The sequence below is a fragment of the Atractosteus spatula genome, chromosome 8 (assembly GCF_055471065.1).
Source record: "Atractosteus spatula isolate fAtrSpa1 chromosome 8, fAtrSpa1.hap1, whole genome shotgun sequence".
Lineage (NCBI taxonomy): Eukaryota > Metazoa > Chordata > Actinopteri > Semionotiformes > Lepisosteidae > Atractosteus > Atractosteus spatula.
The window spans coordinates 53,994,371-54,021,599 of NC_142713.1; the positions used below are offsets into that span (position 1 = coordinate 53,994,371).

Consider the following 27,229-nt stretch of genomic DNA (forward strand, 5'->3'; position numbering starts at 1 on the left):
CAAAAACGTTTCTCCTGACTGGCTGGGCAAACACCGTGCGTCTCCTGGCGAGGCTGGGCGGTGATCCTGAGAGCACCCCGCTGCTGCCCGCGGGAAGGGCAGTGTCTGTGCTGGTGCTGGCAGGGCCCTGTACACTGACGCCGCCTCGCCTCGCCCCTCCCGCAGGTGTGACCCGGACTGGGGGGGAGAGGACTGCGATGAGCCCCAGGTCACCCTCCCCTCCCAGCTGAAGGACAGTTTTGGTCGGCCCCCCTCGCCGGCCAACTGGCTGCTGCTGACCGGGGGCAAGCTGAGCACCGTGTGTGGGGCGGTGGCGTCGGGGGCGGCGCTACACTTCAGTGGGGTGAGACCAGTCTCCGTCTGACCCTCTCTTTCTCTTATCTGTCTGTCTCCTGCCCTGCTGCTTCCTCCTTCTGTCTTCATTCTCTCTGTGCCAGCAGTGTCTTGTCCTTGTGTCCTTGTCCTTGTCCATGTTCTTGTGTCCTTGTCTTTGTCCTTGTGTCCTTGTGTCCTTGTTCTTGTCCTGGTGTCCTTGTCCTAGTGTCATTGTCCTTGTATCCCTGTGTCCTGGTGTCCTTGTGTTCTTGTGCTTGTCCTAGTCCCCTTGTCCTAGTCCATGTTCTTGTGTCTTTGTCCTTGTATCCCTGTGTCCTTGTGTCCTTGTTCTTGTCCTGGTGTCCTTGTCCTAGTGTCCTTGTCCTTGTATCCCTGTGTCCTGGTGTGCCGGTGTCCTTGTGTTCTTGTGCTTGTCCTAGTCCCCTTGTCCTAGTCCATGTTCTTGTGTCCTTGTCCTTGTCCTTGTATCCCTGTGTCCTGGTGTCCTTGTGTCCTAGCCCATGTTCTCGTGTCCTTGTCCTTGTCCTTGTATCCCTGTGTCCCCGTGTCCTTGTTCTTGTTACTATTCCTATTCTTGCTCTCCTCAGGGCTGCAGTCGCCAGCTGGTCACGGTGGACCTGAACCTGACCAGTGCCGAGTTTATCCAGTTTTACTTCATGTACGGCTGCATGATCCCGCCTAGCAACCGTAACCAGGGGGTGCTGCTGGACTTCAGCATGAACGGGGGGATCAGCTGGATTCTGCTCACTGAGATCTTCTATGATCAGTACAGCAAGCCTGGGTAAGACGCTGGAAACTGCCCCACAGCCAGCGCGCTGTGAGACTGCACGCTGCAGTTTTCCAGGAGGTTTTGTTGCAGTTGTGCACCACGCTTTCACAGTGTATAAAATATAAAACACAGAATAGATTGCCATGCTCCAGCAGCCAGGGTTTTGAAAATTTGGCCTGATGCTGTAACTCGGTCCGTGGGAAGATGGCAAGCTCTTTTGGAACGAAAGGCGTGTGCTTGTAATAGATGTTCCTGTGCTCTTGTTTGCAGGTTTGTGAACGTGCTGCTGCCCCCTGCTGCCCGGGCAGAGGGGGTGCGGGTGCGCTGGTGGCAGCCACAGCACGAGGGAGCAGAGCAGAGCGACTGGGCGCTGGACAATGTGCTGATTGGCGGCTCGGACCCCCACTCCTCCATCCTGGATACCTTTGGGGGTTCGCTGTTGCCCAATCACGAGAGAGCCCCCGCTGACGGCGTGCCCACTGGCCGCATCGCCCTGGAGCCACACCCAGAGGACATTGGCACAGGTAGGAAGAGCTGCTCTGTGGCGGCACTGTGATCTGCCGTGGACTGTGCTGTCGATGCTGACGTCTTAACAGCGGGGAAGACGTACAGTCTTGCTGGTGACGTCCGACTGGGCAGCTGCATCCGCATGCGCTGCTAGAGAGCTAGTAGAGATTTAACTTGTTTCCACGCTGCGGTGTAGAAAGAACCAAACGACACATTCCGGCTGCCGAGCCTTCTTCAGTGAGGGAGAAACGTGTTTGTCTTTCTGCTCTGCAGCGTGGTAAGCTCTGCGTGGTAAGTTGACTGCTGTGTGAATTAGACCTGGAAGGAAGGAAGTAGAGGAGCGCAGGCCACTCGAGGAGAGAACATGAGAAAGGTCACGGGCGAAGAGGAGGCCATCCGGGCCCTGCCAGAAGAAAGACCAAGGAGAGGAGAGCAGGAGGGAGGAGAGAGCAAGAGGAGAGAGGGAGCGGGAGGGAGGCAAGAGGAAGAGGAGGGAGGGAGGAGAGAGGGAGCAGGAGGGAGGAGAGAGCAAGAGGAGAGGGAGCAGGAGGGAGGGAGGAGAGAGCAAGAGGAGGGAGGGAGCGGGAGGGAGGAGAGAGCAAGAGAGAGGGAGCAGGAGGGAGGGAGGAGAGAGCAAGAGGAGGGAGGGAGCAGGAGGGAGGGAGGAGAGAGCAAGAGGAGGGAGGGAGCAGGAGGGAGGAGAAAGCAAGAGGAGAGGGAGCAGGAGGGAGGGAGGAGAGAGCAAGAGGAGGGAGGGAGCAGGAGGGAGGGAGGAGAGAGCAAGAGAGAGGGAGCAGGAGAGAGGGAGGAGAGCAAGAGGAGAGAGGGAGCAGGAGGGAGGAGAGAGCAAGAGGAGGAAGGGAGCAGGAGGGAGGAGAGAGCAAGAGGAGGGAGGGAGCAGGAGGGAGGGAGGAGAGAGCAAGAGGAGAGGGAGCAGGAGGGAGGGAGGAGAGAGCAAGAGGAGAGGGAGCAGGAGGGAGGGAGGAGAGCAAGAGGAGGGTGGAGGGAAGGAGGAGAGAGCAAGAGGAGGGAGGGGGGAGGGAGTGGGAGGGAGGGAGGAGAGAGCAAGAGGAGAGAGGGAGCAGGAGGGAGGGAGGAGAGAGCAAGAGGAGGGAGGGAGCAAGAGGGAGGCAAGAGGAAGAGGAGGGAGGGAGGCGAGAGGGAGCAGGAGGGAGGGAGGAGAGAGGGAGCAGGAGGGAGGGGAAGTGAAAGCAGATATGTAGGGACAGAGGACAAGAGTAAAGGAGAACAAGCAAGTGGAGTAGCTAGCTGATCCGGGGATCCCAGGTGCAGAGGTGGCTGCAGGGGCAGTGACCACTGACGCTGGGTTGCCTTCCCCTCCCTGGCCCGCAGTGAGCGAGCACTGGATGTTCCACGAGGACTGCGCGGTGCAGCGCTTCTGCCGCGCCCCGGACGGCGTGATGGTGTGCGGCGGCGCGGACGGGAGGGAGGTGTACGCCGTCACGCACGACATCGTCCCGGCTCGCGGCTGGATCATGCAGTTCAAGGTGAGGTGCCCCCCCCCCCACACACACACACACACCGCAGGCCTCCACACGCGCGGCGGGCGGCGGGCGGCGGCGTGGCTGACGGTGTGGCGGTGTCTCTCGCCCTGTGCCGTCCAGATTGCCGTGGGCTGCGGGGCGCCGGAGAAGCAGACGGCGCGGCAGGTGCACGTCCAGTACTCGGTAGACTTCGGCGTGTCGTGGCGCTACCTGGTGCCGCAGTGCCTGCCCGCCGACCCGCGCTGCGCCGGCCAGGTCTCCCAGCCTTCTGTCTTCTTCCCCGCCGCCGGCTGGAAGCGCGTCGTCTTCCCCCTGCCCGACGCCCTGACCGACACGTGAGTCACCGCTGCCTCTGTCCTTCCCGCTCCCAACACACGGTGGCGCTGCAGAGGGGAAACACTTGGGATTCATCCTTCATTGGCGGCGCTTTGTCAGCAATATCCGCTTGGTTTAGGAAGCAGCTGTGGCTTTCCCAAGCAGCTCTTGTATGAAACCAATTCAAAACACTATAATTCATTTTTGCCAGCCTGTCTCACCCAATAAGAACTCAGATCACAGTGTGATATTTCCTGAAAATGGGTTTCTAGTCGGTTTCTTCTTTGTATGTGAAATTCTGCTGATGCAGACTATCAATGGTACCGACTTGCTGTACACCCTGCAGAGTTACTTAGACATCCCTGCACCCATGTGCCGTCTCTGTCCTTGCTCAAAAATGGCCGCAGGGACACAGCAGTCAGCAGTGCCATGTCATTCTCTTTATGCAGTCTGAGATCAGAACAGGGCTCACTTTGAACGGCAATGTAGCGCCATCTAGTGGTGAACCTGCCCTTTGCCCTTCACATGCCCAGGTACTGTGCAAATGAATGTGCAAGACACTGCAGGTCTTGTTCTCACAGGCAGAATTTTGTTACCGCCCTGCACATTGCTCTTTTACAGTATATAATAATAAACTTTATTTTAGGGTGTATAGTGCCTTTGGAAGTAGCATCTCGAAGCGCTTTACAGTAAGAAAAAAAGACGTCTGTGCGCTTCCCCCTTGTGCTTTGTGTAAGAGCCAGCGAGCTGTAAAAGCCGAGACGGAGTGTCCCCGCTGTGGGGTGGGAGTCGGGGGGTCTCACTGCCGCTCTGTGTGTTTGCAGGCCAGTGCGGTTCCGCTTCTACCAGCAGCACTCGGACACTCAGTGGGCTATCGACAACTTCTACATCGGGCCCCCCTGTCCGGACCACTGCGGGGGCCACGGCGACTGTCTGCAGCAGCGCTGTCTCTGCGACCCGGGCTTCTCCGGACCCAACTGCTACCTCAGCGCCTCTCTCCGAGTACGGCCCGGTCCCGGAGTCTCTCTCTCATCCGGTCTCTCGGCACCTCTCCCCCGGTGAACCGGAGGCTGCTAGAGCGGACAGCTTTCTCACAGTACTGTAGAAAAAGATAGGAAGTGGGGCTCATTCATTCCGAAAGGAAAGATACTGTACTGTATATAGGCAGAGGACTTGAAGAAGTGGTGTAAGACTGTGTTCTGATGGCACACCTAGTAGTAGAACTTCAGCCCCTGACGAGCAGGAGATTGTGATGCCAGTAACAACAGGGTGTCTTTCTTTTGCAGACCTCCCTGAAGGAGCGCTTTGACTGGGAGGGCTCTGTGGGGGGCCAGTGGCAGTGCGTGGAGGGGGGGCACCCCTGTCTGGACTGCGGGGTGCTGGCAGAGGGCACAGCACTGTATTTCGGGGGGGCCAGCGCTCGGCAGGCCGTTACCAATGACCTGGACCTCCGGGGAGCCAAGTCAGTCCCTCTTTTCTGCCCTCCCTCTTCATCTGTCTCCTCTTCCTCTTCCTCTCCTCCCTCTCTGTCACAAGTCTCTCTGTATCTGTCCCCTCTCCCTCTCCTTCCTCCCTGTCACAAGTCTCTCTGTATCTGTCCCCTCTCCCTCTTCCTCTCCTCCCTCTCTGTCACAAGCCTCTCTGTATCTGTCTCCTCTTCCTCTTCCTCTCCTCCCTCTCTGTCACAAGTCTCTCTGTATCTGTCCCTTCTCCCTCTTCCTCTCCTCCCTCTCTGTCACAAGCCTCTCTGTATCTGTCTCCTCTTCCTCTCTCAAGTCTCTCTGTATCTGTTTCCTCTTCCTCTTCCTCTCCTTCCTCTCTTTCACAAGTCTCTCTGTATCTGTCCCTTCTCCCTCTTCCTCTCCTCCCTCTCTGTCACAAGCCTTTCTGTATCTGTCCCTTCTCCCTCTTCCTCTCCTCCCTCTCTGTCACAAGTCTCTCTGTATCTGTCCCTTCTCCCTCTTCCTCTCCTCCCTCTCTGTCACAAGTCTCTCTGTATCTGTCTCCTCTTCCTCTCCTCCCTCTCTGTCACAAGTCTCTCTGTATCTGTCCCCTCTCCCTCTTCCTCTCCTTCCTCTCTGTCACAAGTCTCTCTGTATCTGTCTCCTCTTCCTCTCTCAAGTCTCTCTGTATCTGTTTCCTCTTCCTCTTCCTCTCCTTCCTCTCTTTCACAAGTCTCTCTGTATCTGTCTCCTCTCCCTCTCCTTCCTCTGTCACAAGTCTCTCTGTATCTGTCTCCTCTTCCTCTTCCTCTCCTCCCTCTCTGTCACAAATCTCTCTGTATCTGTCTCCTCTTCCTCTCTCAAGTCTCTCTGTATCTGTCTCCTCTCCCTCTCCTTCCTCTGTCACAAGTCTCTCTGTATCTGTCTCCTCTCCCTCTCCTTCCTCTGTCACAAGTCTCTCTGTATCTGTCTCCTCTCTCTCTCCTTCCTCTGTCACAAGTCTTTCTGTATCTGTCTCCTCTCCCTCTCCTTCCTCTGTCACAAGTCTCTCTGTATCTGTCTCCTCTCCCTCTCCTTCCTCTGTCACAAGTCTCTCTGTATCTGTCTCCTCTTCCTCTCCTTCCTCCCTGTCACAAGTCTCTCTGTATCTGTCTCCTCTTCCTCTCCTTCCTCTCTGTCACAAGTCTCTCTGTATCTGTCTCCTCTCCCTCTCCTTCCTGTCACAAGTCTCTCTGTATCTGTCTCCTCTCCCTCTCCTTCCTGTCGCAAGTCTCTCTGTATCTGTCTCCTCTCCCTCTCCTTCCTCTGTCACAAGTCTTTCTGTATCTGTCTCCTCTCCCTCTCCTTCCTCTGTCACAAGTCTCTCTGTATCTGTCTCCTCTCCCTCTCCTTCCTCTGTCACAAGTCTCTCTGTATCTGTCTCCTCTCCCTCTCCTTTCTCTGTATCACACACCTCTCTTGATCAGTCTCTCCCCTTCTTCTTACTCTCTATAACACATATCCCTTTATCTCTCCGTCTCTCTCCTTCTCTCCTTCCTCTCTCTCACCCATCTCTCTTCCCCTCTTCCCCCATCTCCCTCTCCTTGTGTGTGGCAGGTTTGTCGAATACTGGGCAAGGATTGGCAGCGAGGACAACCTGACCACTTGTCACCGGCCATCCTGCCGTACAGAAGGAGTGCTGCTGGACTACTCTACCGATGGAGGTACACGCCCCTGCACGGCGTACAGGGGACACTGGGAGCAGTGTAGGGAGTTGCACAGGGAGAAGCCCCCTGTCTGCGTGGCAGAGATTAGGCTCAGAACTCCAGCCCTTGAGCGCTGGGATGACTCATTCCACTCTTCACCAAGCATCCTGCACACAACGACCTGTACATCTGTCTTGTGATAGCCGGACCACAGAAGCAGCAGGTGAAGACGGCAGGTTTTCACAAAGCTTTGACAGCTTGAAGTAGGAGTGAGACAGGAGGCAGTGTGGCCCAGTACTCGGAGGCAAAGGATTAGAAAAAGGTATTCTGGTCGATTCTCTGCGTCTGAGGCTGTCTGCCACGCTTTGCAGGTGTATCTTGGACGCTCCTTCACGAGATGGACTACCTGAAGTATATCTCTGTGCGGAGGGATTACATCGTGCTGCCACTGGGGGCGCTCACTAACGCCACGCGCTTGCGCTGGTGGCAGCCCTTCGCCATGGAAACCGGCCTGGCCACACCCAGCCTGGAGCGCGCTCAGTGGGCCATCGACAATATCTTGATCGGCGGCTCTGACATCAATCCCAGCAGCCTGCTGGACACCTTTGATGACGGTGAGCAAACCCCACACCTCAGTCCTGTACCATTTCATTAAGGGTGTCGAAAATGCTGAACTAAATTGATCAGGGTTTGCTCGTTCCTTCTTTCCCCTCCCTCTCGTGCTCCCCTCTGTCTCTGTTCTTCTTCTATTTCTTACCCCAAGTCTCTCTGCATCTCTTTCTCAGAGGGGGTGTCCCACGAGGAGAGCTGGAGTTTCTACCCCAATGCTGTGCGGACCGCTGGTTTCTGTGGCAACCCCTCCTTCCACCTGTACTGGCCCAACAAAAAGCAGGACGGGACACGGAACATCCTGGCCACGAGAGAGCTGATTGTCCAGCCTGGCTACATCGTGCAGTTCAAGGTCAGAGCCCACCCACAAGCAGGTCCCCAACATCTCCCAATGTCTCCCATAATGTATATTCCCATGGCAGCGTATGGAAAGATTCTACAACTGTGAATACTGCTCCCAGCATACGGCATCTCTTCCCAATACCCCTCCTGCTCATCGCATAAACTCCTGCCAGTATGGCGTCCTGCATGGCGAGATGGAGAAGACACGCAGGTCTTTCTGCGCCACGAGAAGGGGACACTGCAATGTTATCACCCACCCACACCCTGCAGAAATCTGGCTTTGACTATTCAAAAGTGTAATTCAGCGCATTGTGTTGAACAGATCAGGATTAGACAAAATAGGACAAGCAGTCCGCAGATGCCCAGCCCACAGAGTCCTGCAAAAACACAGGCAGACCAGGCTGACAAGAGAGGAGAGACTCAGTGACCACAGCCTGCCCATGGAAACTGGACACAGACCTGGCTGTCCAGAGAGAACAGACTCAGTGACCACAACCTGGCCATAGAAACTGGACACAGACCTGGCTGTCCAGAGAGGACAGACTCAGTGACCACAACCTGGCCATAGAAACTGGACACAGACCTGGCTGTCCAGAGAGGACAGACTCAGTGACCACAACCTGGCCATAGAAACTGGACACAGACCTGGCTGTCCAGAGAGGACAGACTCAGTGACCACAGCCTCGACATAGAAACTGGACACAGACCTGGCTGTCCAGAGAGGACAGACTCAGTGATTACAGCCTGGACATAGAAACTGCTGCACTGCAAAAAATACTCTGGGATTAGGCCAATGTTCTTCCCTAAAATACGACATCTAATTCCAGAATTCCCACTCCTGCCAGAATGGGAACAGCTTCAATAGAGCTGCAGTCCAGTATGTGATCTCCTGTCACAGCCTGAGGAACAGAGAGTGAACCTGTCAGATGCATTCGTTATTGTTCTAAAACATTTGTAATTGTTACTTCTATTGCATTGGTAACAGAGCAGTTCACTGGCCACACCAGTAAAGCTCTTTAAATCTGAATTTTGAAAACTCCTCTCAGTTCACTTCCTTCTAGATCATGTCACGGACGTCCAAAGGGACTAACCGTGGGGAGCAGGAGAGCGGAAAAAGACCCATATGCGTAGCGGCGAGACGGGAAAAAGGCCCGGGCTCATAGTGCAAAGAGTTCAGGAATGCCGTATAGAAACCTATGCCCTCAGGTAGCGGACGTGGGGCGCCCTGGTGTTAGGCGGGTCTCAGGACATCCGAACGTCAATGCTGAGCAAGGACAGAGTGCAAGACCCGGAAATATATAGCCCAAGGGAAAGAGAGGGACCGGAAGGACAGCAGACCGGAAACCAGGGACAGGTCAGAGAAGGAGCGCCCTCTGGCTGCAGAGGGCGTGACAGATCAGGGGTGGGGAACCTTTTTTCTGCCAAGGGCCATTTGGATATGTATAACATCATTCGCGGGCCATACAAAATTATCAATTTAAAATTAGCCTGCTATATTTGGTCAAACATTTAATTAACTCACCCCTAATGTGATGGCTGGAACTGCCTCTCTTTCGTGGGGCGTGTGATGTTAGCTGGTATTGATGATGTTGCTACTTGCAACTGCTTTTCCAGGTTTGCTTCGGTCAGTCTGGAGCGCAGTCGATCAAACAGCCACTTGCTATCATTGAGTTCCCTGACAGGTTTTCCCTTCACCTCCATGAACTGCTTGACTTCATCCCGCAGTTCATAAAACACAGTGTGTTAACACTTTCGCAACGCGTACACTCCCAGCCTGCCTGGCACTGACTGTCCTCTGAGTCACCACAATACAGGCAGACGGGCCGCGGGCAGCCGGCGAGAAGCATGCGTGTCTGTCCCGTCACGTTATCACGATATCACGATAAAAATGTTCATATCAGTCGATATCGATAATTATCACGATAAATGTCAAATCATTATTTCTTTCAAGTTTAAAGGCAGATATTTTCTCCTGAGTGAAAGTTGAAGAAGCCAGACAGTTAATTGGTAAATTAAACAACTCTTTATTTTAAGAACACAACACTTCCCAAACAACAGAAACATTAAACAAATCTGTTAGCTGCCCGGTCTGCAACACGTACGCGCACTCGCGCAGTACTTAGTGCGCATGCGTAAACATGCAAACAGAAACATATATCTCGAACTTTTGTTAAAATTATATCGAGGAAAATTATATCGCGATAATTATCGTTATCAAATTATCGCCCATCTCTACGCCTGCGGTTGCCTTGGCAGGGCCAGACCAAATGATTTCGCGGGCCTTATACGGCCCGCGGGCCGGACGTTCCCCACCCCTGTTCTAGATAAAAGACTCCCCTTCTTGCTCAGGCTCCCTCGATGTTAAGCTGGTATAGACTAGTGCGCCGTCCATCATATGAGATGTAAAACCGAGGTCCTGACTCTCTGTGGTCATTAAAAATCCCAGGGTGTTTCTCGAAAAGAGTAGGGGTGTCAGCCCAGGCGTCCTGGCCAAATTTCCCATTGGCCCTTACCAATCATGGCCTCCTAATAATCCCCATCTGTGAACTGGCTTCGTCACTCTGCTCTCCTCCCCACCGAGAGCTGGTGTGTGGTGAGGGTACTGGTGCACTATGGCTGCCATCGCATCATCCAGGTGGGGGCTACACACTGGTGATGGTGGAGGGGAGCCCCCATCACCTGTAAAGCGCTTTGAGTGGAGTGTCCAGAAAAGCAATTATTATTCTTATTAATGGATATTGCTTCAGTTCTTGAACTGACCTGCAGCGATCGATGACAGTGAAGCGGAGCGGCGATGTGGTTATTGTCCCCTGTCTCTGTCTCTCTGTAGATTGTGGTGGGCTGTGAAGCGGACAGCTGTGAAGACCACCACTCTGTGCTGCTGGAGTACAGGAAGGATGCCAGGTGAGAAGCCAACACCCTCCGTTCAGGCCAGGGATCCTCCTGCTCCCCCTTCATTCTTCCTAGAAGAAAACGACCACAACATCCGTGATGTGTCTCATCCACGCAGGTTTTCACATGAACAGTCACTCACCGTCTGAGGCTTGACGGAGTCGTTAGCAAGGCTGGTAGTGCACAGTTCCCACAGACAGAGCACCTCGGTTCTTTCCTTGATTGCTGAACTGTGAGCTTTCCCCTGTTCTCTTTCCTCCCTTCTCTCCCTCGTTGCCCTCTCCTGCTCCCCACCCCCACATCTCATTCCCCTCTCTCTATCCCTCTTTGTCCCTCCTCCCTTTCCAGGTCCGACTCCTGGCAGCTGGTCCAGGCTGAGTGTCTGCCGTCCTCGGTGAACAACGTGGGATGCTCTCCCTTCCAGTTCCACGAGGCAACGATCTACAGCCCCGTCAACTCCTCCTCCTGGACCCGGGTCACAGTGCAGCTGCCTGACCACGTCTCCTCAGGGTGCGTGCTTCACTGACTGGCTCCTGACTTGAGTCTCCCATCTGTCTGGCCAGTCCCAACTGTGTGTCCATGTGTCTGTCTCGTGTCAGCCTTACTGTTGTGCAACTTACTAGCTGCAATTTTCTGACATTTCTTCTCTCTTTCTGCTTCTCAATTCTTTCCCCCTTACTTCACCATTCCTCCTCCCCCACCTCCGTCCTATCCCTTTCTCTTTATCTTTCCTCTCTCTTCTTCACCCATGTCATCCATCAACTCACTCTCTCTCTATCAATTCACAGAGCAACGCAGTTCCGCTGGGTGCAGAGAGAGGGCGCTGGAGAGCAGCAGGGCTGGGCAGTGGACCATGTCTACATTGGAGAAGCGTGTCCGCGACTGTGCAGCGGGCATGGCTACTGCACCAGTGGTGCAGTTTGCATCTGTGACGAGGGGCACCATGGTGGGCACTGAGCCGCTGTCTCACTCCAGACTGATCGACACCCTGCGCCACTGTCTCACTCCAGACTGATCAACACCCTGTGCCGCTGTCTCACTCCAGACTGATCGACACCCTGCGCCACTGTCTCACTCTGGACTGATCGACACCCTGTGCCGCTGTCTCACTCTGGACTGTCTGACACCCTGCGTCTCTGTCTCACTCTGGACTGTCTGACACACTGTGCCACTGTCTCACTCCAGACTGATCAACACCCTGTGCCGCTGTCTCACTCCAGACTGATCGACACCCTGCGCCACTGTCTCACTCTGGACCGTCTGACACACTGTGCCGCTGTCTCACTCCAGACTGATCGACACCCTGCGCCACTGTCTCACTCTGGACTGTCTGACACCCTGCGTCTCTGTCTCACTCTGGACCGTCTGACACACTGTGCCACTGTCTCACTCCAGACTGATCGACACCCTGCGCCACTGTCTCACTCCAGACTGTCTGACACCCTGCATCTCTGTCTCACTCTGGACTGTCTGACACACTACTGTTTGACTCTTGGCGCTTGTTAGAATTTCAGAATTGTCGTGTGATCTCATTTTCCTTCCTGCTGAGCTCTAAGTATCTTCGTTGATCTATGAATTTTCATTTCTAGGGCTGGAAGGAAGTTTTTGTCTAACGGCTTCTGCAGACTTTGCCAAAGCCGTGTGGATTTTGCTGCCTTTTTTCCTGAGCTCTGACCATCGTCATGGCCATGACCGCAGTACCTCCGGGCCTCCGGGCTCTGAAGCAGGAGGCTTCCAGACTGAGGGAGAGTTGCTCCAATGTCAAATGTCTCCCTCTCTGTCCCCCCCCCCCCAGGAGATGACTGCTCCCTCTCCAGCGCTGACCTGCCCAGCTACATCAAGGACAACTTCGAGTCGGAGGCGGTGACAGCTCAGAACTGGCAGCTGATCCAGGGTGGGGGCACTGGCAGTGGCTGTGGCCAGCTGGCACCCCATGCCCATGGAAACTCTCTCTACTTCAATGGCTGCAAGATGAGGCAGGCAGTCACCAAAATCCTGGACCTCACCAGAGCCAGGTAGACTGGGCCCTGGGCATTAGGCATCCTCTCTGTTTTTCTCTTTGCTTTTTTAGTGTAAGGAGTATTATATTCTTACATTTTAACCTCTTTCAATCTCTCTCTGTGCAGTAAAATCATGTTCGTGCTGCAGATCGGCAGCGTGTCTCAGACAGAGAGCTGCAACACTGCCCTGACACAGCCCAACACTGTGGATCGTGCCGTACTGCTGCAGTACAGCATCAACAGTGGCATCACCTGGCATGTCATCGCCCAGCACCAGCCCAAGGACTTCATCCAGGCTCAGAGAGTCTCCTACAACATCCCGCTGTGAGTCTGCACTGCAACACACTGGAATACTGCACTGACACAGTGTACTGACACACACACTGTAACACTGCGCAACACTGACAAACTGTAGCACTGTGCAACACTGACACACACACTGAAACACTGTACAACACTGACACACACTGTAGCACTGTGCAACACTGACAAACTGTAGCACTGTGCAACACTGACACACACTGTAGCACTGTGCAACACTGACACACACACTGAAACACTGTACAACACTGACACACACTGTAACACTGCGCAACACTGACAAACTGTAGCACTGTGCAACACTGACACACACACTGAAACACTGTACAACACTGACACACTGTAGCACTGATCAACACTGACACACACTGTAGCACTGATCAACACTGACACACACTGTAGCACTGTGCAACACTGACACACCGTAGCTCTGATTAACACTGACACACACACTGTAGCACTGTGCGACACTGACACACACTGTAACATTGTGTGACACTGACACACACTGTAGCACTGATCAACACTGACACACACTGTAGCACTGTGCAACACTGGCACACTGTAGCACTGATCAACACTGACACACACTGTAGCACTGATCAACACTGACACACACTGTAGCACTGTGCAACACTGGCACACTGTAGCACTGTGCAACACTGGCACACACTGTAGCTCTGATCAACACTGACACACACACTGTAGCACTGTGCGACACTGACACACTGTAGCACTGATCAACACTGACACACACACTGTAGCACTGTGCGACACTGACACACTGTAGCACTGTGCAACACTGACACACACTGTAGCACTGTGCAACACTGGCACACACTGTAGCTCTGATCAACACTGACACACACACTGTAGCACTGTGCGACACTGACACACACTGTAACATTGTGTGACACTGACACACACCGTAGCACAGTGCGACACTGACACACACTGTAGCACTGTGCAACTGATTCAGAGTGACTGAATCTCCCTGTCTCTGTCCCCTTTCATCATGCCACCTGTGTCCCTTCTCTCCAATTCAATCCACTTTCCCCTGTTCCCCTCTCTCTCCACCTGCCCCTCTCCCTGCAGTGAGGCGCGGGTGAAGGGGGTGGAGCTGCGATGGTGGCAGCCTCGTCACGACGGCGCAGGCCATGACCAGTGGGCGCTGGATCACGTGGAGGTCGTCCTGTGAGTATCTCTCTGAGCCTCCCAAACCCCCCCGTGCAGCGGGCCATCTGTTTCACCACCCTCCTAACTCCCAGGCCAGCACCTGCATATTTCCCGGATTATGAATTCCCAGCTCCAAGTCCCATTCCCTTTTAAGGAGTCTGAGGCGCACTGGTTAAGGAAGGATCTCGTCTCCTGCTCCAGCCTTGGCTCAGACTCAGGCTCAGACAGAATACCTTGGCAGGAAATGAAACCTTCAGCTAGCAGTAGGACTGTGTAGTGCCCTGTTGTAGTGACCTCGCAGGAGCAGGCGCTGATGTATAGCTCATCTAGCAAACCGAGCCAACCACAGGTGGGGGAATTCAGGCTCAGCCATTTCAGTTACTGCTGTAGCACCTTCAGCAGTTCTTGTCAGGGTTGTGGCTCAGGGTCTCGGGCAAAAGCAGATGCACTGGTGTCTGTCCTGTGTGTTTCTGTCCCCATTCTGCTCTGACACTTCATCAAGGTGTCGGTATCCAGGAGAGTGCACTCTTGCCAGTGCTGTGCTCTCAGTTCAGTAGGTCCCATTTCCCACCCTTATGGGTAGGTCCACAGGTTTGGCCACTGTCAGCTGGCCCTGTCTATCTCTCTACCTGTCTGATTGCACCCACAGCAGCTGTGGACAGGAAATCCTCTGTCCATCTTGGTGTTTGTGGACAGATGGATGCTACTGTTTAGCTTCTGTCTTCTTGTCTTTCTTCAAGTGGGCAGTCAGACACTGTCCATGGGCACACAAATTCTTGTTTGTGTTTGTCTCTGCCTCCTTTCTCTCTCTGTCTCTTTCTCGCTCTCTGTTTCTTTGGCCTGGTATATGGAGAGGGTATATGGCCCTGGCCTTATCCGTCTGTTCCTATGACTGTGAGATAGTATCTGCACACTTCGTACCTCTCTTCTGCTTATGGTCTACAGCTAGGTGTCTGTCCTGTCTGTCTGTCTCCTCAAGATGATATGCAGACAAACCAAGGGTTAATGACACTGTCAGACAGAGAGAATATACACCAGTATGTCTCTCTGGATGGTATGTCAGTCTATATGAAGAATACACTTAGTATCTTACTGTCTGTCTGGTGGGGCGCCTGTCTGTATCAAGGCAATCCTTGTATTTTGGTGAATATGCCTGGGTACTGTATGTAGGTAGTCTTGTCTGTTACAAGGCCATTAGTATTGGCAGTGGTGAAGGAGTGCCTGGCAGTGTGTGGTGATGACACAGAGTAAACACTGACCTCAGAACACCCCTTGTTGAACTCTGAGCCCTGCTGTTATTAACTGCATTGTAGCCTGCCCAGAGAAAGATACACAGACATGGAGATCCCCACAAACATGTATAAACTCTCTCATACCTATATGGGTCTCTTACCTGCAGCATGATGATTTGGCCATTTGCTATAGTGCTCTGCCCTGGACAGATACAGTAGACAGACTGATACTGTGTATCAGCAATGATAAACCTTGGTCTTCAGGTTTCATAGAGGTTTGGAAAATGGGACCTGGACATGAAGACCAATTAAGGCAATCACTGAGTCAGAAAACTAAACAAGAAGCTCCTGTGTATTTCCAGGGCAGATGTCATCCCCGGTGTGCTCAGAAAAAGACAGACAGCATTGAGGGAGACACATGAATAGACAGACGGGTAGACACATTTCTCTCACTGCTGGGCTGTGCTGATGCCCCTATTGGCCTTTCTGCCCTTCTCATCTCCACTGGGCCACCCAGAACACTGCCAGCGCAGACACCCCTGGGCATGGTGTTTGTGACGGACTGGACCAGTCATTCTTACACAGCTCTCTGTCCTCTCCCTTTCTCCTCCTCTCCCTTCTTCCTGCCGCCCTGCCTCGCCCTCTGGACTCTCCACTCGCTCTTTTTGTGCAATCTCCTCGGATCTTCTTGCTTTCCTTCCTGGCTCTCTCTCTTCCCTGTCTCTCTGTCTCCTCTCCTCCTGCTCCTCTATCTCTTTCTGTGTGCTGTGCCCTGGGTGGTGTGTCTCTCTCTCCCGTTTCTCTCCCCGCCCCCCCCCCCCCCCCAGGCCGGGTCCCTTGCCTCCCCAGACTTTTCTGCTCGGCGGCAGCCCCGCGCCCTCCCCCTCTCGCGCTCTAACCTGTGCTCTGTTCTGTTATCTGCTCCCTCTGGCATGGCAATAGAGTCAGGTAAGTCCCCCGTCTCTCCTCGGCGCACTCCCCATCACCCCCTTCCCCTGCCGCCCCCTCCTCCCCCCTCTCCCAGCACTTGCCATCGGCCCCGCCTGTCTCCCCAGCAGCCCTCGTCTGCGGCTCTCAGTGGAAATCCTTTACTGGAGGCCAGCGGTCCCCAACTCTGGTCCCGGGGAGCCCCAGTCCAGCAGGCTTTACAGGCCGCCTTTAATTCGTCACTGTCTGACGAATAGACCTTAATCAATTTCACTATGATCAATTAAACAGGCCGTGTTCAATTAAGCAATTTACAGATCATTTGGACCAACAGCTCTCAAGGACAAGTGATCCCATCATAGCACTGTAACTACGAGCGGATTCTGGGTGACCTGTAGGAATAGCTGTGGAGAGGGACTCTCCAAAACAGAGATCCTTGCTGCAGGGCCTCAGAGGATCTTAAACTGTGAAATGGAATGGGAAAAAATGGAAAAGATCAATTTACACCTGGACGTGAAGCCTAGATTATAGGATAACATACGCTAAGCATTGACTGGGTGACTGTAAGGCACCAATGGCAAGTCTATGCCCCCTTCTCCAAGACATCCAGAGTCCCTTTCCCAGAGTCACAGCGCAGCCTCTGTCAGTGCTGTGGCGCGAGGTGGCGCCCGCTCCGTTCTGCAGGCCCCCCGCAGGCCCACCCTGCCTGCTTCTGGTGGCCGATTCATCGATTGACCACACACCTCACACGAACAGGAGGAGCTGAAAAGCGGAGAGACGCTACTAGTGTTTCCCCTTCCCATATTACGAAGGTGGCCGTTGCATCTCTGAGCCAGATCCCGAATGGCTTCGGTCAGCCCCCCTGTACAAGCAGCTGCGTCCATTTCAGCTGGGGATGGTGAGACCGTGGGTATCCTGCTACAGAAGCTGTGGTGGGCTCTAGCCCTGTGGGCACCTCACTCACTGCAGCCTTTTTGCCTCTTGCTAATTGAGAGACCATTTTAGCGCACCGACAATGCATATGCCCGTACAATTGAAGTCCTGCTCTGATTTGTGAACCAGGCTCCGGTGTTTGGCAGATGCAATATGTAAACAACAACAAAAAAAAATCATTTGTCTAAAAGCCCATTTTAATCAAACATGGCGAATGATCTGGCTGAGGTAACTTCATTTTCCCGTGCGGTTTCTGTTGAAGGAAGCTGTGCGTGACGGTAAGATAAGTAGTAATCCTACTGTACATGCGAACACAGTCCTTAACAACGTGAAAATATCCCAAACAGATCTCTGTTGAATGATTTGTATTGAATGCCTGACAGTTTCTCAGCTAGTGACTCTGAGACAGGAAAAGGACACATCTCATATTTCATAAGGGGCTGAGGAGAAACAAAATGGAGGCTACCTCCCCTCTGACCTTTTATATGAAGTAGTTCATGAAAATATTTTTTATGCTGGTCTACTTACTTTCCCTTGTATTCAAAAATCTTGTATCCATGTACATTAGTCCTGTGTTGTGAAGAGTTCTGTTTCGCAGTGAAACTACAACCCCCAGAATGCTTTGGAAATGCAAGTGGAGCTAAGAGTGTGAAGGGAACTCAGGAGGAACATGGGAGTTGGAGAGCAGGACAGGTGGTGTAGAGAGTGGCTGAGTAACCCATCCACGTCTGGGGTCCAGTTTCACTGTTCTAGAGTAAACCAGAGCTTCCCAGGGAGGTCTTCTGATTAGGGGTCAGGGGTCGGGTCCTACCCTACTCATTCCACAGTTATTACCTGGGGAGAGGGGTTTCCTGTACATCTTTCCACTGGGATTGTCTCTCTCTCTCTCTATTACAGAGCTGCATCTACTGTAATCTCCTGACCTGATTAAATTATCACTGTAGATTAGACTGTCGTAGTAAGAGCTGGCATCATTAATTTGTTGGATGTTATATAAGAATTTGAAACTGTGTGCATTGTACCCGTTTCTGAAATGCTTTACAGAGCGCTACACTGCAGCTAAGAAAGCCCATAAAAGCACTGCATAGATTCTGAACGCCACTTGGAAACTACAATGCGTCCACGTCTAACCAGTGTTTGGAGTGGTTCTGAGTTCAGGGCAGGTTTAAGGACCTTGTTCCCAGGCTCAGTTTTTACTAACTGTGGGGAAGGGGGGCCTGCTTCGTGTCCATATCCTCTGCTGCTGTGGACCCTACAGCTCGTTATCCATGTTGCCCCTGCCCTGGGCTGGACAGGGAACATCAGTGCTGGGTGAGGGAACGCAGGAAAGACCTTCACTCTAGATTGCTCCAGTCTTTCAGCGCTTGCGTCGTAAGAGATGTTGTTTTTTCCAGTAGACCCGTGTCAAAGGAAATGTCAAGTGTTTATTTCTGAACTTTCATTTCCACCTTCTCTTGACCCTCTCCGTTGGAGGTCTCCCTTCCCCTGTGCACCGGCCGGATCTACACAGATCAGCGTGTTAGCCTGCACAACCGGGCTGTGGCAGTTCACCCTCTGAACTCACTGTTCTCTGCGCACGAGAGGTGTTCGAGTGTTTGTGCAGATTCTTACCTTTCTGTCACTGTGCTGTGGTTGTTGAATCTAGCCTGCTGCTTACCTGTAAGACAGAAACCTGCTGCATCCGCACTCTCTCGGCCACAAGCCACTACCAAAACCTGGCTCAAATTAATCCTCTCAGGCACACTGCTCATCCTCTTACACAAGGGGGATATGCACACACCTGTGTTTGGGAGATTAATCAATCACACAAAGTCTTTATCCAGGTAAATCCCTGTCAGCCAGGTAAACAGACACACAGTAGCGATGAGGACTCAAGGACTGCTGCTGGGTGGGTTCAGCAACGTGTCACCTCTGTGGCTCAGGGGTCATCCAGTCTGGACCAGAGCTCAGCTGGTGGTCTCAGGATGGGTCCCACTCGGCTGTAGTTAGACTCGTGGGGAGGCTCTTCACTTACATTCTGTTTTCTTCAAAAGTTAGCCTCTGTCCTTTATTATATAAGTAATTCTCATTTTGTCCAGCATATCCCACGTTTCAGACATAAACCTACACAAGGTGTCACAGCATGACTGGAACATTGCTTATGGTACATTCTCAGTTTTGTCAGATAAATTCCATAGCAAACCCATCAGAAGATTACTGTTGTTTTCAGTGGGATACCTGAGCCTGTCATTCCTTTGGTAATGCTAGGAGGCAGTGAAGCACCAGCAGCAGTTGACCTTTTTCTCCAGTGAGTCTATTTCGGTCCAGTGAGTCTAATGCGGTCACAATCGAATGCGATGCATTGCAAGAAAGCGAACTTTTCAACAGCCGTCTGTGTGCTTTTTCAGTATTGGATGCTAGACCGTGGTCGGCGGGGAGTTATTAAAAATCTTTTGTAGACTAGCTGTTTAACGGCGATTGTAGAAGGTTATCTCGTGGGCTGGCAGAGAAAGCACTGCTTTTAACGCCTGGTAAATTGAATGGGATTCCTCCTCCAGCATTCTGAGCCGAGCTGTGTTAAAACTGAATTCTCGTGTCAAGAGGACCAGCTCTGCCGTTATTTCAGTCATTTAGCTCTGCCCAATTTCCCCTCTGCCATCGGACGCCGGTGACGATCTGCACAGGACAATGGAAGAAGGGTAAAGTCTTCTTCGTCACGTTTGAACTTCCTTGATAAAGGTGTTCACTTTGGTGCCACTAGCGAATACAGGGTCTCTGTCGTGACCGGCTGGAAGTCCCTGTCTGTGAAATGGGATAATTGAAGAAAGCGGCATTTTACCTGCTTCTGGGACTTGGATCCACAGTGCATACCTCTATAAAAACCAGTTTTCACATATCATGTCAGTTTTGTCCTTCCTGAAGCTGGTTAACAACTGAACACTCAGGGACTTTGTGTGCTGCTTAAATTGTTAAGCTGCAAGCCTGAGACTGAAGAACTCAACAAGGCAGTGCTTGGGCTAAATGTTAGCAGGACTGTTGTTGAGGTTAAAAAAGTATCGGTGGCCTACAGCTGTGCAGTAAATAGAAATGAACACGTTAACTCCTGGCACCCAGTTTCTGAGAGATCAGCAAACCCCAGTGTGCAGCTTCTTGATTTTGGTATAAGACCTGTGTGGTATAAGGACTTCTTAGAAATAGTTGTTTTTTTTTTTAATCAATGTTTTAATTAATGTGGAAATGAGAAAGGTTCTAAAAATTTCTGCTGGCTCTCCTGCATGCTCAAGTCGTTGGGAACACGCCGACCTCATGCTGCTTCCTGACAGTCTGTCCGCAAAGATAATGCAAGACCTGAGAAGGACTCCAACCATATAACGCTGGCAGAATGGACAATGTCTTTTTCTTCTGGGCACTTTCACTGCCTTACTGTGTTCACCGTCCCCGTGCCCTCCGCCACCTCCAGCCCCTCATTTTAAGAATCCACCCAAGTGCACAACTGCACCACTTGACACCACAACAATGGTAACCCCCTTGTAATGGTTGCACATGTCCAATGCTGTGTGCACAAGCACTTTCCACTGCCTTGTAAGGATATGGTATAGTATAGAGGTACTGTAATCTGCATCAGGGTTTGTGTCTCTGTGGACGTAAGAATACATCTCAGGTTTATTCTGAGTTCACTGTGGTTCCCACTTGGTACACGAGCAGCGTTCCGTGCTGAACCATTAACAGTTATTTAGACAGCAAGAGGAGAACTGAGGTGGAGCAGTTCTGTTGGGAATACTGTTCATGGGAGATGTTTCTGAAACTGGAACCTGAGTGCAGAGGAGGGTTAAAAACAATTGGAAAATGTAAGACTTAATGGGTTCAAGAACTCAGTTGGAAGGAAAATGTGGAGGTGTAGGGATATTACAGGGCCAGCATAGGGAAACAGTGTTGTAGAGTGAAGAAACAAATCTGTCGGAAATATTTAGTAGTGTTGTCTGCAAGAACAAGCTCCCTGTCTTAGAAAGACTTCACAAATGATGGCACACTGCTTTAAAAATGTTCGAGCACACACAGCCGTCAAATATGCGCTAACTGTATGTGCATTTCAAATAAATATGCTTATAACAGAAGCAAAATAAATGCAGGTATATTTTAAGGGACACCTAACGTGTATACAGTACTTCAGATATGTTCATATCTTTGTCTTGGGCTTAGTGTGTTAATTTCCTGTCTGTGTGTTGGTGCTGTGTCTGTGCGCCCTGCCGGACTCGCGGTGGCGGTGTGTGGTCTGTAGGGAGAGACGTGCTTCCTGTCCCAGTAACAGCAAGGCCGACAGTGCGGGGAAGGGCCCTGCCAGAGCCCTCAGATCCCCTCACTCGTCTGTGTGGGAGGAGGGACAGGGACAGCTAGCCTCAGCCTCGTTCTTCTGTGGCAGGGAAGGTAAATGAGGACAAGGGAGGAGCTGCAGATTAGAAGAAGCCATTCAGCACGCAAGGAAAAGGGAGAAGGTAGAGATTAGAGGAGGGCAGTCAGGACACCTTGCTACCTTAAGGGCCCCACAAGGCCCTTAACACTCTGCTTTTAAGGGGCTGATGCTGTGCCTTTCTTGCAGCGGTGTGTGATGAACATGCAGTAGTTAAGAAGAAGAACCGTAATGAAAGGCTGAAGTTAGAATGTACTTACCAAAGGAAATGAATTAGTGGTAAAGTATCAGTTATCCTGTGGATTGATTTGATATTTTTAAAAATATTATCATGACTGTAACGTACGTACAAAAGACATTTACAAACCACTCTCATATACAGGAAATTCCGAATTTTAACAGAGTGGGGTACACCAGCGGGCTGACGCATCAGACCAGGTTGTGGAGAGAGGATCACGCCTGTCTCTGCCGCAGTGTCACACTTACCTCTGCCTCCTCATCCTCACCTCTGCCCCTTTTCCTCCTCCATCACTGGTTCCAACCATGCGCTAATTGTCTTCGGCTTGTGTCCCACCTGCGAGCGCTACACAGGCTGCTGGCACCTCTTCTCCCCTTCCCGCCCTCCTCGGCCCTCACCTGCTTTGCAGAGGCCCCATCAACTGGCTGCATACCTGCCGCACTGGCGCCACCGTGCTGGAGGGAAGAGGCACTGCCAGGCTGAGCAAGAGGAAGAGGCGTTTATTTCTGGCAGATTTGCTGAACTTTTATTTCCCCTCTCAGGCTGTCTCTTTCTGTGGCTTTTTGCCTCAGCACAAACTGTGCTCGACTGTAACATCAAACACTCAGTCTATACCAGACCTGTGGAGCACTGTCAGGCACTAGACAGGCCCCAGGGGTCAACGGCTTTGAGAAAAGTGTTCATTTCACCCTGTTTCCTAAAAATTCAGTGTTTAAGATTAAAGAAAACATGAGAAAGGAAGCCATTCTCCCTTGGTTAGGGTGGTTGAAGATCTCATCCAGTCATCTTTGGAAAGATCAAACATTAAAGATCAAGATTAGAAGACTCCTTGGCTAACATTTGCTGACAGCGGTATTTTAGGAAACTTAAGTCAACAGCAGATATAATTAAGTCATTAAGAACTTAAGTGGAATGAAACCCCAGATCCTTGTAGCTCTCCTGGACCTACCGTATAGTGGGAATCACTGACCTACAGGTTAATAAGTATTATTAAACTCTGGTTATCTAGCATGATGACGGACAATTAAGGTGTTTTTTTTCCATTGGCACTCTTGACCTGCACAGCGATTTATGTTGCGTGTGAGAGAGGAAGAAGGAACTGCGTCAAACAGGAAATGCCACTGTCTGTGGGCTGTTTTTGCTGCCATGTGGGTTCTCTCTCGGTGCTTCAGTTTTTTCACACCTCCGGGAGACAAGCCAGTCCCATTACCTGGGGACTGTAGTCGGGCCCCGTGTGGACAGATGGACTGGTGCCCCATCCTGGGTGTCTCCTGCAATGTGTCCTGTCTTTCCAGAGCAGGATCCGGGTTGCTGCAGTCCTTTCCAGGAATGAGCCGCTGTTTGATCTTGGGAGTTTTTTGCTGCTGGGATGGACCTGCACTTCAGGGGCTGTCTCTGCAGGTCTTGAGGGACACACACACACACACACACACACACACACACACACACACACACACACACACACACACACACACACACACACACACACACACACTCCACGTTTTGACCCTGCTGCTAAAATAGTAAATAGTGTTTCTTCCCAAGTCCTGCACACAGCTGAAGGTTTAGAAGAGTCCCGTGGTCCTCAGCTCACGCTCACACACTACTGGAAAGTACTGTTCCATTTCATCCTTATAATCAAAGTCATTTGAATCATGAATGTAGACCAAGATGGAGGCAGTGATGGGAAGAAGCATATCTTATACACAGGCTTTCCATCCCTACCCTCAGCTGGAGCTCCACTCTCACCCCAACCACAAGGTGCCACATGGCCTGTATTGGCTGCAGGAGCCATGGATATTGGAATACTCACAGGCAGTTTTCCCAAGGCTAGGATCAAGGATCAGTGGACAGGGTAGCTCTGAGTTTCGGGTTCCAGCTGTAGGTAAAGACTCAGAGATCCACCACAGGCTTTCCTCCATTTCCGACAGGGACAGGACTGGAGAGAGTAGAGGAGAAAGCAGGAATTAGGCCAGGAGAGCAGAGATTGAGTGTTTGAAGTTGCATGGCTGACCCCCCCCCCCAAAAAAAAATATCACCCGCCTGCAAACTGCCAGAATCGTTGTGCATGGTATGGAGTGAGAGACGGACTGGGCCGCATTTTGTAACACTAATCTCCTCCCTCCTCTCTCTTTCCCTTCCCCTCGCTCTGCCGGCATCCCTCCCGCTCTGTCTTTCCGCAGTACCCGCAAACAGAACTACATGATGAACTTTTCGCGACAAACCGGCCTGCGCCACTACTACAGCAGGAAGAGGCGGGCACTGAGACAGCGCGCCTGAAGCAGCGAGAGGGATTCGCCTAACCACCCGCCAATCACACATAAAGTCTGCCCTCCTCCCCCCCCCCCCCCGACCATCCCCCCCACCTGCCACCCCCAAGGACCCGGCGCCACAGGCCCCGCGCACCAGCCGGCTCGCTCCGGCCCTCCGAGACCACCCTCACCCCTTGGCCCACCGGCTCATGCCCGCAGCCGGAGCGAACCGCAGCCAGTCGGCTTCACCGGGGGGGAGCTTCACATGCAGGCCAGCGCGACGAGCCGCCTCGCCTTCCTCCTGCCGGCACCTTTCCTATTCCGCCAATCGCTGTTGGTCCTCCCCTCCCCCTTTCACACTGTGAGTTGAAATAACCGGGAACACACAGGAAGCTCTGCAGACGCGAGCGCTGGGCCAGCTCTGCCGGGGCTGGTGGGACGAAGACGAAGACGATGGGTTACTGTGTCTTACTGTTCTGTGTGTGCGTGCGTCTCTTTTCGTGATGCCTCGGTGTGGTGTTTCCTTTTGCTTTCTCTCTCTCTCTCTCTCCCCGTCCTTTTCCCTCGGTCGTGTGTCGTGCACGGATGAGCCCGCAGGATGGCAGAAGCCCGCCCCCGAACAAGAACAACACAGGAGGAAAAAAAAACCTGAAGCAGAAAAAAATCTTTTTTTTTGGTTAAAAGAAAAATATGGACTGATTAATGTTTTTTTTGTGTTAATTATATATATTTTTTATATATGTTGGTTCCCACCACACGTATTTATGGTCGAGTTCTCCATGTAACCTATTTAAAACGCACTGTGTGTGAATTTCCCTTTTCTTTCTGGTGGTGTTAAGTTATTAGGCGACAGGGTCGGGCGCTCTGTCTGCACCTCTCTCTGCTCTCCTCTGCCCCTGGAGGTGAGGGCTTTCCCTGTCGGTGTTGTTTGTTTTTGCAGTCTGTGTATTATGGGCCCTCCCCCCTCCTCAGTGTAGCCCCAGTATAGCGCTCTCTTGTATATATACATGTATATCCACGACGGGGGTAGCCAGCAGCCTTATAAAGGGAAATAAAGTACTGTCCAAACCTCCGTGCACAGGCCTGTGCTCGCCCACGACTCTTCCTGTTCCTGTCCTGGCTTTGTTCTCGACCTATTGCCCGAGATTCATAGCAGGGTAGCGGGAGACTACAAATATTGGTAAATATTTACTGAAGTCAGACTATGGAAAACTGAAGATAATCCATATTTGTACCATTCAGGCAAGAGTCTGAAGTACACTTTGCTGTATGCAAGTCTAGGCTGGTTTTAAAGAAGCGGACTTTCATATTTCATCGTTTTGTCCTCTGTCATCAGCGAAGCCTTCCCTGCTCTGCAGAACCATCTCTTGCTGCTTATTCTTCCCTCTTCCACCACCAAACCCCTGTTTCCACACTGAATACGTTTAAAAAAAAAAAAAAAAAACATTAAACATCCTAAATCGAGGGCCAGGTTTAGGACATTTACAGTAAATATGACCGGCGTTCAACACACTGCAAACAAAGGCTTTCTGTGCACTATCAGTGGTGAAATCCAGCACAATCTACCGGTCCTCATTCCTACATTAATAGGCTGCAAGAACGCGCACCAAACATTTAATTCCGGTGCCGGGTCAATTTGCATAACGTCTGGTGTGTTTGCATAGTTACAAATATAGCGTCCGTGTAAATTTGCTCTGCTCTGTCGCGTCAGTACAACAGCCACAGGACCAGTCCCGAACATCCGCGTGGTTCCTGTGCAGCGGGAGTCTTGTTTGCACCTCGTCTTTCACCCTTCACACACCAGCAGGAGCCTCTCCACCTGGACCGGACCCTGCTGACCAGTGTCGTCTCCTTTTCACTCCAACTCCACTCTTAATTAAAGTAGCCCATCACTGGATTAATCTGTCCCAGCTGGGACAGTACTGATACTTTCAAAAGACATTTAAAAAATAATTGCACAAATAATGCATGAATTTAATTCCAGAAAAAAATCTCTAGAATTGGACGAGGAGATGGCACAGGTGAGGGAAGGAAAGGAGGACCTGTGGTCCCAGACTGCACCAGCATGACGTGTGTCTGCTGACTGGAAGGCAGAGTGGTGAGACTGCTTCTGGGGCTCTTGCAACAGCCTGAAACATCAGAAAAACCTTCGATTTATAAGAGGTCAACATTCCTCGGTATTGTACGCATGTTAATAAAGACATTTTCCCAGCACTGAGCTCAAGGGTCAAGGATTCTGGGCATGGAGCTGACTGAACAGACCAGCCATTGGTGAAACTTCCACAAGCTCTATGCAGAAACTCAGAAAGGAGGGGAGGAGCTACTGGTAAAAATTCAAGAGCTGCACCCGAACCTCTCCCCCATTTATTAATGGATAAAACTTCCACTGAAATGAGTGATTCAGGGTGGTCCAGTCACTCCCAGTACAGCCTGGAATTTTGGAGCGAGACAAAAGCAGCGTTAGCATTCAGGTGCGCTAAGCAGCTTTATTCATCTCCAACATCTGATCTACGCGAAGGACATGCAGTTGTGACTGGCTACACCAGCCACTCCATTTGGTACAGCAGCAGCTGCCAGCACTGGACATAAAGGTCTTCCCAGCAGCTTCTTAGATTTTCATTTTATCCCAGCTCTAAGTAACCTAACCCAACACATTATTTGTCAAGATAAAGTGTTTCCAGGCCAAGCCAGGCAGCAATTTGTAAAGACGCACCACACCTGAAGGACTGTGGCCATCCAGCTGGTGTCATCGAGCCCAGAAATGTTCCTTGTATTGTATTAACAATAGGAGATGTCCTTGAGGCTGCACAGTTTAAAAGGGCTAGAAGACCCCTCTGGAGCACAGAAGAGTGATCATAGTGTACAGCAGTAGGCAGGGGGGGCCCCAGGGATCAGCAGACTCTGGGGATCCATTACAGAGGCCCCAAGAGCAACAGGCATGCCTCATGGTGTAGTTCACCCCCCTGAAGGGGAGGGGGCGCTCTAAGCCACAGAGCTCCTTAAACACACATCCCTGTGCGGAGAGCTGCTCCAGGCCACCATAAGAGCCGATGCCAGTGTAGCAGCGCTCCTCTGGCTGGCACTCCGTCTCTGTGGCATTGCAGGGATCTTCTAGCCTGTGAGGTGGGCAGAAGTGGCAGAGCAGGGTGGTGCAGGAGAGCTTGGGCAGCAGGAGCCACAGGCACAGTAAGACCCGAAGACAGGCAGTCCTTGGACACATGGCTGAGACAGAAGAACACACAGCTTGTTAATAACAGGGCCTGTCCCAGAGTGCACGTTTAACCTCAGGCCACTGCGGTCAGCTTGGAGCCTTCTGAGATTCACAAGACCCCAAAGAAATAAAACTTGTTAAAACAGCTCA

The 27,229-nt window shown here is 51.9% G+C and overlaps 1 protein-coding gene across 1 annotated transcript in view; it reads left to right on the plus strand.

Annotated features, from left to right (window-relative positions):
* The window catches only part of reln (reelin), a 183,157-nt gene extending 158,216 nt beyond the window's left edge, over positions 1-24,941 (plus strand). The window contains exons 48-64 of the mRNA XM_088922975.1: positions 166-343; positions 924-1,117; positions 1,376-1,629; positions 2,966-3,120; positions 3,238-3,452; positions 4,257-4,434; positions 4,719-4,894; positions 6,471-6,577; positions 6,931-7,173; positions 7,345-7,520; positions 10,341-10,414; positions 10,751-10,912; positions 11,191-11,348; positions 12,198-12,417; positions 12,529-12,726; positions 13,819-13,917; positions 23,800-24,941. Of these exons, the coding sequence (XP_088779101.1) occupies positions 166-343; positions 924-1,117; positions 1,376-1,629; positions 2,966-3,120; positions 3,238-3,452; positions 4,257-4,434; positions 4,719-4,894; positions 6,471-6,577; positions 6,931-7,173; positions 7,345-7,520; positions 10,341-10,414; positions 10,751-10,912; positions 11,191-11,348; positions 12,198-12,417; positions 12,529-12,726; positions 13,819-13,917; positions 23,800-23,896 (2,884 nt within the window). The 3' untranslated portion in view covers positions 23,897-24,941. The remainder of the gene's footprint in view (positions 1-165; positions 344-923; positions 1,118-1,375; positions 1,630-2,965; positions 3,121-3,237; positions 3,453-4,256; positions 4,435-4,718; positions 4,895-6,470; positions 6,578-6,930; positions 7,174-7,344; positions 7,521-10,340; positions 10,415-10,750; positions 10,913-11,190; positions 11,349-12,197; positions 12,418-12,528; positions 12,727-13,818; positions 13,918-23,799) is intronic.
* Positions 24,942-27,229: the final 2,288 nt, after the last annotated feature.